General features: G+C 39.7%; 1 protein-coding gene across 4 annotated transcripts in view; it reads right to left on the minus strand.

The window, feature by feature from the left end:
- lama2 (laminin, alpha 2) overlaps positions 1-19,811 on the minus strand; it is a 147,776-nt gene that overhangs the window by 56,535 nt on the left and 71,430 nt on the right. For all 4 annotated transcript variants that reach the window (XM_073492815.1, XM_073492814.1, XM_073492816.1 and 1 more), the window contains 9 exons: positions 19,202-19,345; positions 11,815-11,991; positions 11,534-11,719; positions 11,141-11,259; positions 10,743-10,860; positions 8,426-8,578; positions 3,065-3,189; positions 2,833-2,919; positions 2,509-2,702 (listed from right to left, as the gene is read on the minus strand). In XM_073492815.1, the coding sequence (XP_073348916.1) occupies positions 2,509-2,702; positions 2,833-2,919; positions 3,065-3,189; positions 8,426-8,578; positions 10,743-10,860; positions 11,141-11,259; positions 11,534-11,719; positions 11,815-11,991; positions 19,202-19,345 (1,303 nt within the window). The remainder of the gene's footprint in view (positions 1-2,508; positions 2,703-2,832; positions 2,920-3,064; positions 3,190-8,425; positions 8,579-10,742; positions 10,861-11,140; positions 11,260-11,533; positions 11,720-11,814; positions 11,992-19,201; positions 19,346-19,811) is intronic.

Raw genomic sequence — 19,811 nt, forward strand, 5'->3', positions numbered from 1 at the left:
AATACAAAGCCATTAGACTTGTGGTCAGAGCGGTAACAGATTAAGCTGCACAGCCGCTATATTGTACATTTTTCTATCCAGTGATGCACATCATCACATTCTTACTTCCCAGTGTATAAGAAGTATAGCATATTACGATTTATTATCACAGCCATAGAGGCTAGAAGCCCCACGAAGGCCCAAAGTAAACCTCAGTGAATGTCAGTGATTATCTTGGGATCAGTTTAGCACACTCATGCTTCATACTGGAAATTCACACACACATGCACAACATACAAGTTCAATAAAACACACCTGTGCCTGTGTTCCTCTGACAGTAACTTACAGCTGGTCAAGTTTTGGTTTAATCCTCGTAGGAAATAGCTTTTGTGCCAAGTCGCGTGTCTTGTTGCCTTGTTTGTTTCTGGCATCATGATTGTTACAGTGCCAACTAACAATATCATATCTAGAACAATGTACATGTAAAATACAGCACATGTTAAAGGGTAATTCCACCAATTTTAGTTGTTGGTGTGTTTTGGGGAGTACTACTGCATCTGTGGAAAAAGTTGTGTAAATCCTTTTGTGGCTCCAGAGGAAGCTACATGTGATCGGATCAATTGCCCCCAATGATGTCACTCAGTGACTAAGTTGCATTGTGGGTATTAGGCACCGGGTTTTGGAAAGCAGTCCACAAATAATCAAAATCAATGAGGCAGAAGAGATATCACTCTTTTATTTCACATATTCTACTTCCTTTTCAAAACCTGGTGCCTACATTACCCACAATGCAACGGATGGAACAACTGAAAAAAGACGCTATGTGGACACAGGCCATTAGACAGGCAGGCAATTCTTACATGTTGCACCTTTAAACTACTGTAAATAGAGAAAATTCATAGGTGACACATTTTGTGCTCAGCCATTTTGTGCTCAGCCATTACAGTATGTCTCACCATAAAAAATGGAACATGAACTCTTATGTGGTTGTTGGCAACATTGAATAATGCAACCCATTACATCGCAGATTGAAATTTAGCTGCATCTCACTGCAAATGATGTTACGGAGATGGGAGCGCTACCTGCATTTCCCTCATTCAAGATTACACGACACCCAAAGTGCTCGGCTGTGTCTGATAGAATGGAAGGAAGAGCAGAGTTGAAACGCAGAGTGCAATCACTCTTCAACAAGTGAACAGCAGCCTGGTCGCTCCACTCTGTGTACACCATCAGGAGTTGTGATTATAGTCTAGACGTGGAGGCTACCGGTTTGGTGTCAGGGTGCACTGCAGCACTTTGCACTGCCAATTTATGGACACACGCTCTGTGTCTGACCACATAAAGACCTGAGCAAGCAATTTCCTCTCTGACCTGACAGCAGCAATTTCACATCAGCCTCCGTCTTACAACCTTTTCTTCTATATTCTCTTACCTCTAGACATGCTAATGGTGCCGAATAGGCCCCGCCATTATGGTCATATTAAGTTTAAATTAGCTCCAAATGGCATTGAAATTATTTCCTAAATGACTCGAATCTGACTTCTGCCACGATCCCCTGTCTCCCATGGCAACCAGAGAAAAGAGCTTCTACTGCTCATTTCCATTTCATCACCAAAATAAAATAAGAATCACAACACCAGGTGACAGTGCAGGGTGGTTGGCCACCAGAGAGAACAGAAGACTAGAATTACCGCCTCACGGTTATATGCCTCCACGCTCCAGTCAAGTTTCAGTTTACATCCATGTCCATCCAGTCTCTTATAATATTGGATGAAGACCAAACTGGTGCTATTGAAGTTATCATTATACTGTATGATGCCAGCAAATAATTTCCAACAAGAAACATGCTTTATGCATGATTTGACTATTTTTACAGAGGTGTATGGATGACTGATAGAGAGCTTTGTCACACGGTGCAGGAACCATCACCTGAAGCTTAATATCAGCAAATTTAGGGAAATTCTTTCAGACCTTCATGAAAATGGGACAGACGTGAGGTCACAGTGACTTTAATATTTGACCACCAAATTCAAAACAGTTAATCCTTGAGTCCAAATTGAAATTTGTGCCAAATTTTAAAAAAATCCAATCCTCCAGGTTTTTTATGAAACATTGCATTTAGAAGAATGGGACATTTGTGCCGTGTTCACAAGAATGAGACAGAGAATGTCTGTAGGTTTCATTACAGTAAAGACAGTTTCAAACCAAAATGTGCTGATTTGACCGTTATGATGTGGGATGAGAGTCCTTGAGCCCTTTTGTGTGAAATGTTGTCGTTGCAGATGGAGGCCTTCAAAAGGATTTTAGCTTCAGTTAATTATCTTTTATCTAAATCATCAATACAGAGATTCAGATTCTTATAATTTAGACCAGATGTCCAGTAAAGGAGGGAAGAAAGAAAGAAAGAAAGAAAGAAAGAAAGAAAGAAAGAAAGAAAGAAAGAAAGAAAGAAAGAAAGAAAGAAAGAAAGAAAGAAAGAAAGAGGAACACCAACAACAGACTAAATAAAAAGCTGTGTGTTAGTCTTACAGATGATCCCAGCTGGTCCACACACATGCCTGTCCATGCACTGGTCACACGACTTCCCCGATGTCCCAACCCTGCAGGGGCATTGGCCTGTGACTGGGTCACATGGTCCAGACAACGCCCCCCACAGGGAACACTTACACTCCTCGCAGCGGCCACCCGGCATCCGCGGGTTACCATGGTAACCAGTAGAACACCTGAACAAGAAGACCACAGGAAGAAGGAAAGAGGTCACTGCTACTGTTGTTTCGATAAGAGGTTTCCATTGTTTTTAATTAAGACTGGTGGACAAAGGTGTACAGGATCTTTTATCTGCGTGTCTCTCACCTCTCACAGTATTTGCCCTGATACCCCTCAGGACAGGCGGTACATCGGTAGTCATCGAATCCCTCCGCTACACAGGTTGGACTGAAACTAGCCACGGAAAGAGATTTTTTTCACAGAAAAGACTTGAAAGTGCTTCAGAAAAATTGTCTTGCTAACATATAAAAAATATTCCATGCTGAGAAAGTAACAGAAATGTACAGAAATGTTATAGAGAACGACATAAAAAGTTTACTTGTTCTCTGGGTTGGTGAGGGGACAGGCGCAGGGTTTACAGTCGTCATGGAAACCTCGGACCACACCATAGAATCCCGGAGCGCAGCGTTCACAGCGATCCCCCTCTGTGTTGTCTTGACAGTTCTGCACACACAAACACATTAAATGAAAGTTATATTTGTGTAGACACTAAATCGACTTCCATTCCTTATTTCCATTCATCCTCCAAATCAACAGGATTCCTTGGTGTGTTTTGTGAGCATAATGTAGGCAGCTGTAACACAATTACAAAAAAAAAAGCTCCTGCTGCTTATCCAGAAAGCTTTTCATCTTTAAAGAGAAAAAAGCAAACTAATTTTCAAATTAAATTAACGGCAGTTAAGCTACACTTTTATCTGCATGTTGCATTTGAATATTGCCACTGGCACAATGAAAACGACACACCAGATTTGCTTGAGCGAGAAAAAAAAAACATTTTTCAGTGTTGGAAAAAATGAATGTATTCTATTTCACGTATGCTCACACTGAAGCATATTTCAGATGCTCTCAAAGATTAGAGGATATTAATATTCACAATTAAGCTGCGTACAATCCCTTGTATGTGCTTGTCTCAAGTTGACAATGAGTAATTGAAAAGACGACAGATGGGGTCACCCATCATCCTCATCTTGATTACTGACAAAATGGCACTGGGGAGGCTTGTTTTTTGGTGAGTGAGATAATTATCCCGGCATCATTGGTTGATTTACACCGACACCAGATGAGAAGCATTAAAAAAAGAGTGGCATACTGCTATCATTACACTGTCGGTTCACGGCTGGTGAAATGTTTGACAACATGCTTGACAACATGTTGACAGAATGGTAAATTCAGTTCAGATATCTTTCAAAGTCAATAGCTGCCTGTCCTTTATATTGTTATTCCTATCAGAGAAAAATAGATGAAAAACAGTCATCAGACGACTTTTATTTTCTAGGAATTATTTGATTGTGCAGTGACTGTCTTCACACATCCAGACTGTCACTGGGAAATACCCGGTGTGATCGCAGCTGCTTCTGCACTGCGGATCCCTGCTACCGGAGCAGTGGGGAAGTCATTACTCATATTTCTTTTCACCACCCACAGTTTCTGGGCCGTTCTAGGGCCTTCACACACAGAAATATCCAGCCTGGACTATTTTGTGATAGGAAATGTAGCCGCCCGTACAGGCAGTAATGAATGGCTTTTGGGCCCGGTCCCACTCCTGCATGATGAGGTGCTGTGAGACCGTGCACGGCAGCGGCCAGCTAGCTGTTAGCTGACAGGTGCGATCTCACACGTCAAAGAGTTTAATAAGCTTCCTTCCTCAAGAGCGGGCCGTCTAAAATACTCATTTACTTTTCCAGGATCTCGCTCACCTGTTGTTATGAGGAGGGCCACAAGGGTACACTGACACACACAGCCATAAATATATCCAAATATTTCATATTCAGAGATGTTTATTGTTATTTTCAGCTTATTTTTAGCTATGCTTATTACACATCCCAACACACACACATACACTTGTATTCTGACAGAAAAAATGACCAAAAAATGACCAAAATACAGTGCGTTTCCACTATATGTATGCACTGTATACACAAAAACACACAAACATAATGTAAACTCACATATATTACGTACTGTACACAGATGCAAAGCCCTCTCCTCTCATAGCCCCGGGGTTCTGTCTTATGTGTTCCCCTTGTTTGTCGAAAATGGGAACTTCAATCAGTGCAACAGGAAGTTGCCTCCTAACGAGGCAAGTCATTTCCATTAACTTCCTGTGTTCCTCGTTACTGCTAATTACCACAGAAACAAACTCGTTTAGCATTTTCAATTTAGCCCGCTCGGTTAGAAAATGCTAATGACGCTGTTATGGAGAGCGAGATGGAAATGGGCGAGGAAAAAATGGCTGGGAGGCAAGAGAGAGAGAGCGCGACAGAAATCAAAACACAAGAGGGGGGGAGGGGGGAGGTAAGAAAGAGAGAGAAACAAATTGGCAAAACTGGAGAAATTAAGGAGAGGTGAGAAAGAAGGAGGGGGGGCGGAGGGGAAGATTGGGGCAAAGAGAAATGAGAGAACTGAGGGTGAAAGACAGAGAGAATGGCGGGGTGATGAAAGAAGACAAAGGAGGAGTGAATAGATAATTGAGGTAGGGAGGGAAGAGAGTTTAGACAGTGCCGATAAAAAGAAACATGAAAATTAGACTATGGAGAAGTACAGGAAGAAGAAACAATAGAAGGAAATGCAAAAAAGGAGATTAAACACAGACGAGAAGAGACAGGATTGCAGAAAAGAAGAGAAAAGACAGTAAAAATAATTAGAAAACCGAGAACATTGGAGAGGAGACAAAAGAACATTGGCATCTACAATGGAGCAAAACTATTGTCTGGTGTGCAGGGAGACACTTGGTGACTTCAAGGCTGATTGAAGACAACATTTGTCTATCATGACTGCGTTGGTGCTAATTGAGTCTATTATACAGATGATCTCATGGTACATGAAAGTTTGGGAGTGGTGGCTTGAATCCAAACTTTCAAACTGGATGATATCACTTTCAGAAAAAAAGACTGAATTCCTTTTTACAGTAATCAGAGATACATATATTAGAGATTAATGCAAACATGTTGCATTAAAGGGATAGTGGGTGAAAAGGGGTTGTAGGAAGAGTGTGCCAGTGTAGGAAGCTAAGCAATGCACTGCTGTGGACTGCGGCAACGCATTGGAGCCAAAACATAAATATCAGTATAAATATAGGCTATTTTTATAATATTTTCACTGCTTTACCTTGCCACCAGACAACCCTCTGGAACTGAAGCTGTTCCATCTCTCTCTACAAGCCACCAAACTTCTTAGACAAAAACACTATCTTTACTTTGCAGGACAGAGGAGTAGGTGGTTTACTGCTGCCCCTATCAGTTAGTTTGTTCGTGTTTTTGTGTGACTTTGGTGTATCCAGACTAACCCTTGAAAATACAAAAGTCTTACATTAACACAAACAAACTGACCGTTGAGGCAGCAGTACACCAGGACAACTCCTGTTCTTCTGCGAGGTAAAATGACTGTTTTTGTCAAGGGAGTCTGTTTCTTTGAAGAGCGTATAGATGGATAACAGACCTCAATTTCCAGCTGGAATGGGGATTGTCTGACAGCAAGGTAAAACAGTGAACATATTTTGTATATAGCATAAACTAAAACTGACATTGATTATTTAGTGGCTAGAATACTTTTTGTTGAAGTCCTCATCTGTTTAGCTTCCTGCACTAGTATTCCAGTGCCTTGGAATACATACAACCCTACTTCAAAAAAACCTGAACTATCCCTTTAAGCTGGTGACAGTTACTTGATGGTTACATTTCAAATGAAATTAATCAGAATGAAGATTACAGAAAAGCATTTTGACATAATTGCTGAGCCTTTTAGTCATCCTGTTTATATGCTCTTCACTCAGTAATCAGAGAGTCACACTCTGTGGTGACAAAACACCAAATGCAGCACTCTAATTTGAGCAAGCTTTTCACAAAAAATGGAGCTCCGCTGGAAATATTAAATGAAGGATGGTGAATTACTCGCGGCACCCTGCATATTGTGCAAAAAAAAATGTGTCAATTTCATGAAAAGGCTCCAAAAGAATGCAGCTGCCGCATCTTTCAGAGTTTGTCTAAGTGTTTATACCTATTTATCTTACTGGTTTATTCATTGCAGTGGTGTTAAAACCCAATCAAGCCACATAATTAAATGGCTCCTCATCAGCTGTCCAAAATGAGTCTCAGTTGATAGATTTTTCCGACAGCATGAACAGATTTCTCTGCGGTCGTACACAGTGATATTCTCTCAGTCCACTGGGGTTTGAACAGATCAGATCTGAGTGATGACCTCTCTGCAGCATGTGACCAACTGCTCCCTGAGGCCAAAGTCTTGATGGGGACTCACTACAGAGCTGACCAGACGGAAAAGGCTGGAAGTGACTAACTGGTATCGGCTGGCATGTGCAGATTTATCTCACAAGCCATGAGAATATGTTTAAAACACACATTATCACAGCAAATAGCAGGATACCTACACCTCTTCAATAGTAAAAATCAGCCAATCAAATTTTGTACTTGTCATCCTATGTAACTTTTTTTTTTTTTTTAAATAAAAGCAACGCAGTTACAATTTCAAGTAGTTTCACTTTTCAAACCTTGAAAAAGTTATTAGCTCCATTAGCAGATTGCTCTTTTAGCCAAACGTGACGTAGCATGCTGTCCTCTTGCCAATTTCAATACAGACCTGCAGTGCCCTCCCTCTCACTTTAAGCAGCACAACAGGTTTGTGAGGTCACTTTCACTACACAATTATCACGATCAAACAAAGTCATGATTCACGAATTCATGAATATAATAACAATATACAGATAATTTTTAAAAAGCTAGCAATCAGATCTATCTTTAACTTTCTTTACCGTGTTTTCTCTCTTTTTTGGCAAATAATTACGGAGAGAGACAGAGGTGGAGAGAAAGTCTGTAACCACAACTGTAAATAGTGTACAAAAAGAACAATTACTATCAACTACTCAAATACTAGTGAAATGAAAGGATTAACTGGATGAACTCATAAATAAAAGATGCACAAGGCCAAGACATCTTCGCTGGATCGACGATATTATCATGTGTGTATTGTTACCACAATATCAATATTGTGAATCTCGCAATATTGCAACACCCCTAATGGGAACATTTCAGAATCCAAATATTTTTTATAGATCTTGCACCTTGTAGTCAGCCAGTGATTCTAACACAGTAACAGCATAAGAAGACAAGCTCCATTGTAGTCGGTGCTCATTTCAGCAAAGCAAAGCAATAGTCTGTTCGTCCCAAACACATTTTCTGTTGTCTCCGGCTTCTCTCCCCAGCAAGGGGATGACGGAACTCGGTTTGACTCGGTTTTTGAACGGTAACAAAATCAACAAACAACAATTTTATGACAGTCGCAGTCACAGCTGTAATGTGCTGATTAGTGACATCAGCTTGCGTGAAACTACCTGTTGAATATACATTTGGTTTCAAACTGCAAAGAGTCAAATTTCTTCACCTAATCTGTTCTAATTGTGTATCTTAAGATCAACTTCTACCTTCTTCCTAAAAGTATGTAGCTTTGGGTCAGATCCAGAGGAGAGGAAATTACACGAAATATGAATAAGCCCGGGGTCGTTAATTATTGCAGGGCTAATTACAGTACCTGACACCCCCCCCCCCCAATACACACATACACACACTTTATTCTCTCTCACCTCACTCTCTTCTCCAGTAAGCTACCTGGCATATGGCTCTTTGAGGGTTTCCAGCAGCAGAACACACACACACAGACTCTAATTTACCTGGCATATGGATGTCTCAGGGTCACAGGTGGACGAGTGCCCACTGCATTGGCACTGAACACAGCTGCCCATGCCGGCAGCGGTGGGCACCCTGGACGCTGGAACAGATGCCAGGGAGCCGGCGCGAAGGCGGTAGAAACCTGCAGCACACTCCTGCAAACAGAGACAGACAGACAGACAGACAGACAGACAGACAGACAGACAGACAGACAGGCAGACAGACAGAAAGACAATGAGTCAGATAATGAGGAGAGATTTTAAAAAGCTGAGAGACAGAAAAACAAGATTCTGTTTTGATAGCATGTGTTCCACAGTAATCCTACACTATGCATGATATTGCAATACACACACACACACACACACACACACACACACACACACACACACACACACACACACACACACTCTCGACAACTACACACATGGACCCACATAATTATCCCTAATTGTTATTTCTCTGGGCAACTGTTGACCACTCTCTCTTTCACACACATACACACAATTAAGAGTTATTCCCTTCAGTAACTTTTGAACACACACACCCTCACGTACCCGCTCTTGACACACACACACACACATGCATACACACACACACACACACACACAGAGACATGCAAGGTAACTCTCTCCCTCTCTCTCCTGTTCAGTAATAATTAATGGAGTCCATTTAAAGAGCCATCTGTTCCCTCTGCTAGCGCTAAACGCCCGTTTAAAAATACTTTATTAACAACGACGGCAGCTACAAATAGAATGCCCATCTGTCAGGCAAGCCCTCGACGACCTGAACATTTCAAGTTTAGCTACCGTTTGCTATTTGGCTTCCATTTGGCACATTTTCAACAGTATCTGTAGCCTCTAAATTATGTACGCGGGTAATTTTTTTTTCTCCCCAGCAATATAGATGGCTGCTCCTCTGCACACCAAGTAGCAGGCGACAAAGTGAAACAGAGGTTGAGAAATATAGTTAAAAGTTTGCTGGCAACTCGTGTATTCCTTTGAGATTAACACAATAATACCTAAATGACTCTCAGGCGCCGCCATCCAGCGGAATTGCCCAGAACTGTTTGCCGCTGTTGTATCATAAGCTGTCTCTACAAAATCCTCATTAAACTAAAGATTGAGTCACTGCTATATGCCTTCTGTGGCTTAAGAGAAGGAGCTGGACGCAGCTGAAAGTCAATTGCTTTGACAAAATCACAACTAAGTGGAAGAGACGCTCAGCGAGGCTTAATCCAAGCTAAGCAAAGCCAAAAAAACAGGAGAGTCTGAAAGGCGTCGCAGAGGCTTAAAACTCTGAAGTAAATGTAAATTGGAAACTTGTGAGATACTATTGAAAGCAGAGTGTGTGACCTCCATGTTTACATTCTTTCTCGGTGTGAAGGCAGCAGACAAAAAGCTGTCATTCCTCTGAGCTCTGAGAGAATTCAGCTCACTCGCTAATTAATGTTTGTAATGTTAGATCCAAAATGTACTCTTTGAGCTTGTGTCAATATGAATGCTTTTTCATTTAATTCAAGTTATATTCTCACTATACAGTCCTCCTGTATGCTCCTCTTGTGATGTCTTTGATATTGTATAACTTCTTTTGATGTAGTCTGCTTTTTGCTGCTGCACTGAAGTAACGTCTTCACACAAATTATTACAAACTAATGAGTGAGTAACATAAACTCAGAGATGCAAACGAAAAACTGTTTCTTCTGAGAACTGATGAGGTCTTTTCTCAAATGTAAATGTCCTGCTCAGTATGGATCTTTATTTATTATGTTTTTAAAGGTGAATTTATCAATTACTGCCTTTAAAAACGCAGTAGTTTCGGATAGAAATAAATACGTGATGACTACTACAACAACTGAGTTTCTATATCAGGTTTTTTTAGAAACTTGGGATGTGCATTAAATAAACAGGCAACCGTTACTAACTGTTGCTACATGAAAACGTTGGTTAACTGTTGTTTTTGTCACGGCATGGTGCAAAGTGCCACACATTTAAGCGGCATTTAAAATATAATTTGGTCATTGAAGAATGTCTTTAACTTTTTGAAATTGCTCGTACAATAATCCAATGTTTTTGAGAAAATGTTTAACTCTATACATTAAATTGCGGTCACTTTTGACTGTGTTTGACTGTACTTATACTTTGAGACTAGTCAACTAGTCTAAGTTGTAACTTCTGTTTAAACGTCAAGAAAATTAGACATGAGGAACACCCCTACTAGAAACACATTTAGGAAAAGTTAGTCTTTTGCATGTAAGGCTTAAGGTAATCCCATGTGTGTACTCTTGGGCGTGTGCATGCATGTGTTAAGTCGTGCGCCCACCTCACAGGAGAGTCCAGAGTATCCGATTGGACAATCGCACTTTTCTATCTGCTGTGCCTTCTCGCTCTCTTTGGTCGGTCTGCCTTCCTCGGCCACTGTTAGACTGATTTCTGAAATACTGGGAGAAAAAATAAATCATTCAATTAAGATACTTGCCTTTCATCTTGTTGAAGAATATATACACATACATGTATTTGGATGTGTCCAGAGAGAACTATAATGATAATTTGCAGCGGGTTATAATGTTTCTCTGGAAATGTGGCCTTAAGTAGAGACAATTTTCATTACACAGAGGTTTTTCCCACAGGTTATACTTTATTCAGCTTTTAAATTACATTTTTAATGTTAGACCACACTGTGTGGAGGTGCATGCCACTGCACGTGAGAGTGTGTTTTACCGGCTGTGTCTCATCAAGTTGCCGTGTGATGCCTTAATCAGAATGTAGTCCACATAGAACAAAACGTCCATGAAGTCCTCTCGAGTCATGGACCGGCCATCTGCGTAATTCCACTCATGCTGCAAACACACACACACACACACACACACACACACACACACACACACACACACACACACACACACAAGCACTTAATACACTGACAAATCAATTTTACCACTGGAGTCTTTTACCAATGTAATAGACCCTGTTTCTATTGACTGATGGAGCTCACCTAAATTAAGTACAATCAATATTCTTTTCAAGTCTATTATTTTGTAGAAAATTTCTAAAACTCATAACACAAATATTTCTTCAATTGATATCCCTCTTTGATTCAAAGCCTCACTGCACCTCTGTCATGTCGATCTCGTGGCGGGTGAGCTGACCGATCTGGAGTCCTGGTATGTGACGTGTCATCACGACATTGCGGTTAGGACCACCCTTAATGATGACCTGAGGCTCATAGGAGGAAGGACCAGTTTCATCTCTGGCCTCGTAGTACACTGCGTATTTCAGCTGCCCACCGTATGCTGTAATCTGAAGACAGATGTGGAAAATGTGTTCAACATTACTTTACATGTCAACATGCAAAATATGAAAAACAAACAATCTAAAAAAGAAGATCTTCCCACCATAGAGCCGCTGAACTGCTCAGGCAGTTTCCAGTAGTAGGGTTCAGACAGAGTTGAGGTGACCAGCTCTGCATGGGCGAGGATCTCAGGGTGCTGGAAGCTCACTCCTCTCCTGCTCTCCACCGTGTTGGATTTGTCCACCAGGGGGAGCACCGTCTGCTCCGGCTTCAGTGCCAACTAGGACAAAAAAACAGTGAGGGTAATATTAACGTGACGCTGCATTGATCCCTGTATATTTATTCCAACAACTTGATATTATGCTTTCTGCTCCCTATAAAACTGAACTGTATGTACTAAGCATATGGATGGATACCCCAGATATGTATTTTCGCTGTACAAATACGACAATTCACTAAAATGTTGTTAAATGGCTTCCTACTGTGGAAGACCTTCGTTGTGCGGTTGTGTTTGTGTCTGTCTTTCCATCTTTCTGTCAAGAACTGAGGTTTAATACAAGCCGACAGATACACTTCCTGATGAGCATTGAAACCCATTGAAATTATTGGATAACGGCTACTCAAGCAAATGTCTTCACCAGCTGCCTGCTATAGTTCTCTGCAACCTTTTAATTTTTCTGGAATATATAAATGGAGCCCTCTGAATGAGTGTACTAAACATAATAGAAATCTCTGTATTTTTTATGCTTTTTCTATGGCATGTTTTTTTTTTACCAAACACATGCCCCAAAGACTAAATACATTATGATAAGAAGATAGTTGTATCTCTGAAACTACAAGGAGCACAACCAAATATTTGATAGTTGACTCATGACAAGTTAGATATGAAAGATATGCAGACATATGCAGTGGAAAATAATCATATTCTCATTTGGAAAACATTTAGTGAATGCAAGTTTAGCGACTATTGATCAAAGTATGATTTTTCATGTGATTTAAAAATGTCATAGTTGCCCTGTAAGACACTTAAATGTCAAGAAGAAACAATCTGAACAAAGGTTGTGGCAATTTTTCCTTATCATACTAAATATAGTCTCTGGGCACAAATGGCTTAACTAGCATTGCAGGGTTTTTGATTAAGTAATTCACTCAAAAATCAAATGTTTGTGTGAGATACACCTTTCAGACAGTCTTGTTAAGCAGCAAAATTTCCCCATGTAAACCAGTGATGTGTGTGTGGTGGCGGCGTCTTTCTTTTCTCCTTCTGTCACACAATCTCCTCTTTCCCTCACCTCCTAATGACGATGTTGACTCAAACAATGCTCCAACCTCACCGTTCTTACACTTTGGCAGACATCGATTTCAAATGGCTTTTGTCCGAGACTTTCTTTGTTTTTTTTCAGAAAATATCAGTATCTTTAGTTGCATTCCATGGTGTCTTGTTTCATCTGTGGGCGAAATATCCTAACTAATGAGGATGGGTCTATGCAGCTCGCAAAACTGGCCAAATGTAGGCACCTTTTATGTAAACATTTAATTGGAACATGCCTTCTTCTCTCCTAAAACAGTCAGGCCTCGTGTTTTGTAAAAACATCAGCAGACGTTTTTTCATGAGAAATCTGTAGAGGAATTCTAGTCATTTAAGTTTGAGGATGATTATCTGTTAGTTAACTGACAACCATCTTTAATCTTCAGCTGAATCTCCAAACACCTTCACTCCCTCAGCATTCGTCAAACCAAACCTGAACATCTTAATGTGAGATTATGCGCCGTATGTACCCCACACAAATGTGTGACAGTGCAGCTAAAAGGTGACTTTCCTGTTATCTGATGACGGGCAGATTGTGCAACTTGTGATATGTAACATTCTTTCAATACAAAGACCCTGATGCAGTATTTTATAATTGTGTTATTCTTAATAAGACAAACACCAATTGCTAAAGCAAGGTTTATTTGCTTTTCAGTCACTGTGAGGATTGCACTTTAGTTATTATCCATGTTGGTGGTCAAAGTCAGGTCATGAAAGTGTCTTTTCATTCTCAATATAACTTGAAACTGATTGTGTCAGCCTTCTTGCTCTCTGGTATATGAATCACAGTTGAGTTAATACCGACAGTCTGGAGAAAATCTGGCCCTTTATTTCTCATTCTCTGTCTCTCACTTAATGTGTTGATATTTCAATATTATTAGAATAATATCAGGGTTTATTATTGACTGTGGGTTGTGGTGGAGTGGACCGATTTTAAAAATAGATTCCTCTGCTCAAGCCCGGATCCAGCAGCGTTGATAATGTTTATATTGTGTGAATAATATCAGAGGCAGTATGGAAGAGTGCTCTTTGGTTGAGTGGACAGAATCTGAAATCTATTAAGTTTCTATAGCTCGGTTACAGCGGGAATACTGTCGGCATAATTAAGAGGCAGTCACTCATGGAATGAGAAATTGCTAATTTCTGTCAAAAACACTACAAAACATTTATGTAGTGTTGCCGTTTTATTGTTTTGAATTGGTTTGATACAACTATGAAACTAAATAAGTGACAGTAACAGTGCAACAAGAGAAAGTTAATTAAATCAAAATCTAGATCTTTAAAAATACTGATTCAGAGAATACATTCAACTTGGACATTAATACGAATCTATGGCAGTGAGTTATAGGGGATACTTTAACTTTCAATTGAGGATAAAAAACAAGATTTGAATATTTGAATTAGTAGTTTGCCAATCCATAGAGCTGGCTCATTGGTTAAAGACTAAAATAGCAGCCGTCCTCAACAGACCATCGACCGTATAGGTCAATTGTGAAAGCAGCTTATTACGTCCCATACATGTTTCTTGTTAGCCGGCGGTCTCTAGTGGCTGTTGTAATTTATTACGACAGGTGAAGTAGTATAAAGAATGACAAAGCCCGCATAGGTAGGAGAATGGGGTTGGTTGGTCGGTGTAAACAAGAACAGGACTTTCACCCAGGAGACTGCTGTTTGTGTCCCACGTATTCTTTCTGAATACAGTATATAACAAACTTAGCAAAAACAAGCCATGTTATTCTGGTTTTCTAAATTATTTTACTTACTATTCTAAAGTATTCTGTTTAAGAATGATATGCACAGTGAGGGGAGAAAACCTAGTGCAGCTGGCATCATCATCATCACCATCAGTTATAACATTCAATTCAACTCACAAGGGATTCTTCATACCTTTATAAGGTCACTTTAACAATGTGTACAAAAGCCCATTTCAAACATTCAATACATAACACTGCTGGCCTCATCTAACTGATAAAGTAATGGCTTTTTATGATTTAGAAATAGGTGTCCTTCTATGTATTGTTTGTTATGGCATTCAGACACAAGAGGATCTTGATGGAAAGAACTACAATGCTTTTTCAAAGTGTTGCACCTGGTCTGACGGAGGGAGGTGTGGATCTGAGTTCATAAACCATTTTTTTTTTAGAATTAACAGTTGCCAACACACAAACCATCCAAATGTATCAAAACCTTTCACTAAATTTTAATCTGCAAAAGAAAATGCAAATGATTGCTTGTTTCTATCCAATACCGTTATACAATTACTAGAGTTAATTCACTGAGATAAGCAGTAGGCGGGGCATATTCTCCAGTTGGAAAACCTTTGCATCACTGCATAAGAAGAGGTTGTAACAAGATGAGGTAATCGAATCACCGCCAGTTAAACTGCTAACTGTAAAAAAAAAAAAAACAATGTAGAAAACAAAATGGAAATGTGAAAAATTCTGTTGTTTCCTTTTTTTGATGTGAGGAAGGTAAGATCCATGTGTTTTAATCCACCCCCATATATTTTGTCAGCTGAGAAGCCTTATTCGGTGCTGAAACAGCTGAATCATGTGCGTTAAATGTTCAATATGTCAGAACTTATTCTGAAAAGGTGTTTCCATCTCCCATTCAGTGCATTAACACTTCTGAAAAAGGCAAAAACCACTTCAAGATGACATAAAAACTTTTTTGCAAAGTCTTTTCGAATTACACATCAACTTGTTCTAATGCCTATTAGTTTTTTTATTTTCAATGTTTCCTGTATTTCTTTATTTCACTTAATTTCTGCAAACATTACCAAATTATCATCTATTTAGAAAATGCGGCCAATGTAGTTTGAGCAAAAAACATCGTCTCCTTTAAGAAGAGAGTCCTCTGGAAGGTATTGTTTTTGTTCATATCTTAGCGGTACTTTTATCTTATCTCAGGTCTTTATACATTTTACTGTGTTATGTTAAGGCAGATCCTCACAGCAGTATTTAACAACCAGTAAATAGTCGTCAATCACACATACAGACACCACTTTTGTGGCATTTATCTCTGATGGGAGTACTCTGTGTGTGTCCCTTTCCCCTAACCTCTATGAAATATTCTGTAGTGTGAGTTTGTGTACGTATGTTTATGCACTGTATGTGAATGCAAGTGTACTATGTGTAGTGTGTGTGTACCGTGTCTAGATATGTGGAGTGTGTGTATGTGTGTGTGTGTGTGTGTGTGTGTATGTCCCACTCCACTCAGTGTAATCTCACGATTCAGTGGTTCAGAGAAAATCTCCCTCTTTCCAATAAACTCTCAATTTTTTCTGTCTTTCTCTCCCTCTGTCCAGCTCTCTCTCTCTCTCTCTCTCTCTCTGTCAACAATAAATGAAGTGAGTGTTTGTCGTTCAAATGAAGCCTCTCGCCACCCTCCATCAGAAAACTCTACGGTTACCACGGAAACGCCAGTTTATCGCAGATGGCAACCGTTTCTGAGATGAGGGGCTTTTTATTAAAAACAGGCTGCCGCTCCACAATCGATGGCTAACTTGCTGACTGATCATGGTGTCTGATACACTTAAATAACTCTGATTTTGACTGGCAGCTGGTATCCGTCACGTCCACACGCATATTTTTATGTATAGAAGCCATCGATACACAAGCCAGGCTAGCTGAGGGAATATTCCAAGCGTTACGACTATTGATTCAACTAAACAGCAGACTTTCACAACACTCTATAACACTTCGAGACCTTTCACCACAGCAGAGGATAACAATGTGCAACAGGTTATGGATTCGACCTTTGACTAACAAGCAAAGTGGATTTTGCTAACTGTATTTCTATAGATGGCTACTGTATGGTTTGCCATGAAATTTGGATCAGACATTTATAGCTCAGGGAGGATTATGTCTTGTAACTCCAGCCCTATTCACACAGGACTAGTATCACCAAGGGGCCCTGTGATTTAGAAATCGCCCCCTACAGTACATCTGTGTTTCATGCAGTGCATTCGCACGGGTTATGCAAGGATTGTATTTAGCTTGAATTTACTGACGTCACTCCCAGATACGATGTCAAGGCTCTGCACAACTTCACCGTTTTTTAAAAGCGAAGCGTCTGTTCTTCAGCAGCCACTTTACTGAAATAGTTCTTCTGCATGTGATAAAAACATAGATATACACATGCAGGTTGCTTAGATCAACTAACGGATGTGTTGCGGCTATACTTGAATATGACAATGTTTCGTTCCTCCCAACCTCCTCAGTCACTCAATTTAAACGTCAATATAGCTGCTCTCACAGCGCAGCTATTAGCTGCTGTTCAACAAATTATGGGCCACAGTCAAATCTCATACTTGTTTAGTTGTCTGACAACAGAAAACAGATGAAACAATAGGAACCAAAATCACCAAGGTGAAATATGGTGACTTCCATCTTTAGTTATTAAAATCACATACAACCTCTGCATTTATCTCCAGGTCCCCAGGTTATACTAGTCCCATGCAAATAGGACTTTTGTTGATCTGTTATTGAAGTTTTCCTCAAGCGTCATCACAAGTTTGACATTTGTGGTTGTGACTGAACAACAACTTTACCTCAGAATTAATTGTACCAACTTTTTTAATGTCCTCAATATTTCATCGAACATCGCTATCTAGTCAAAATTTGCCATCAGCCTCAGCTGTACCTTGCTGTTGTTGTCAGTGTTGAGTGCCAATTTGAAAATTCTAGCATGCTAACACACTACATCAAAGACAAATTTAGTTTGGATTTATTTCTCTAGGAGAAGTACTGTCATTAGTGGGTAATTTTTCACCCGAACTGTTGGAATGATTGCAGCTGCAATTACCTATTCCTTTTGGCAAACACGCTGGTCTTACTGTAATTTAAAACCTGTCTGTAGCGATGTACTTCCGTTTTTAAGAGGTTCTCTGAGCTGCTTATCCTTCCTTTTTACTTTTTGTTTTATTATCAGTTGTGTGTGGAATTTGAATTTGAGTGAAAATTGCAAAATCTTATACATGAAACAGCAACATACAGAATGGCTGTATTTGGGAACCAACATGAAGACAGAAAAATCCATGACCAAGATCCATGTAAAAGTTCATCAAATGGGCCTTTGTAATGTCAGCTTCAGGTACTGGTATTGTTTTGATTTAGCATATGCTTGTTCACAATTTCGGTAAATGGGCACAATTAAAAATATGCAGAATTATCAATTAGCAGTTCCCGTTTGCAATGCTGCCATGGATAAATAGAACATTTTGTTTCCTTAAAGGTACAATGTGCAAGAATTTTAGTTTAAAACTAAGTTAAAATTATCAGCGGAATGTGAAGAAATAACAGTTTTGAGATTATGACATCTATGTATTGCATTACAGAGATATCAACTGAAGTTAGCATGCTAACCAGCTAGCACTGTCACGTCCCAACCATCTTGTGCTAGAGGTGTAAACACCCACACTCTTGTGGGTCCCCGAGCTCCCAGTCTTGAACTTTGGACAATTAAACCATGTTTAGTTCTAGCGTCAAACTGTGATTGGGTGCAATACAGCATGCATAACTTATGTGTCAATATCAGCCCACCTTCTTAATATTTTTATATTTGTAACACACTGACAGTTACCAGGTAGGCTGTAAAAAACAAACCAGCATCAGTGATTTTCAGAAATCAAGTCAAGCGAGATCTATTAACTTCAATTATTTGAGCAAGCCTCTGATTATTCATAGATAATGATTAATGAAAAACATGAAGCGTACAAAGTTGGCAATATAGGCAGCCAGCTGTCGAATGTGTTGTCTCAGCAAGGAAGCTGGCACAGAGAGTGTGTACAGAAAGTACAGCTTACAGGCAACGGCTGGTTAGATCCAAGTATAACACATTAGAGGCAAGAGAGATCCTAAGTGGACGTGGATACAGACCAGAAACCAGAAGTGTTGTGGAGTGGAGTCTAAATAAAGTTTAACTGGACACCAAAACCCCTTAACTGTCTCCTACTCTATTGCTGTTATAATTTAAACTGTGAGATGTACTGAGATTTAAATAAAGCTCCACTTTCACTAAAGCAAATGTGGCCATGGTTTTTCCAATATTTATGAAAACAGTAAGGTGTTGCGTTTGGTCCATTGATCTTTTTCACCTAAAAAACTTAATGTAAACCTACTTCAGTTAAACAATTACCACAACAGGAATGAAGTATAACAATAAACATATGTCTACTCACCCACATCCTGATGAGTCCTTGGGCCTCTGTGCAGGACTGTGTCAGTCCGTAACAGTAACACTTGCTGCAGCCGAGTGGGTTTCGTACCGACAACCCAAACGTGTCTTGCTTACAGCGGTCACAGTTGTCTCCTTCCACATTTACCTTAAATAACAAACACACAAAAGGTGAGGTGATCTTCTGTAACTCTTAATGAACATTATCTTAACAACAAATTCTGTTACAGTGGGCAGCAGTAGTGGAGAAAAGATGTCATGTCACCACATTGAACGCATGAACGACAAGGTCAGTTTACCAGCCTATATGCAGTTAATAACAAGGTGTATCTGATAGCCATGTTGGTGTTGTTCCTATACTTAATGTTGTTTCATTTCAACTTATCAAAAAGTGACGAAGTTCACATTTGGAGCAAGCTTTTATTTCCTGGACTCTCACTCTGGACACTTATTATTTTCGGTTTCGTTTGAGTTTTCTGTCACTGTTTGGGTAGGTTTTGGGAACAAAATTAATTGGTTTGGTTTAGAGAAAGATGGTTTAAAATATACTTTTTCACAACGTTAAACGTGTTAAACGCAAGTATTTTTCTGGTCGCAAAGCTTGAAATTACATA

This window comes from Pagrus major, chromosome 22 (assembly GCF_040436345.1).
Source record: "Pagrus major chromosome 22, Pma_NU_1.0".
NCBI classification, from domain to species: Eukaryota; Metazoa; Chordata; class Actinopteri; order Spariformes; family Sparidae; genus Pagrus; species Pagrus major.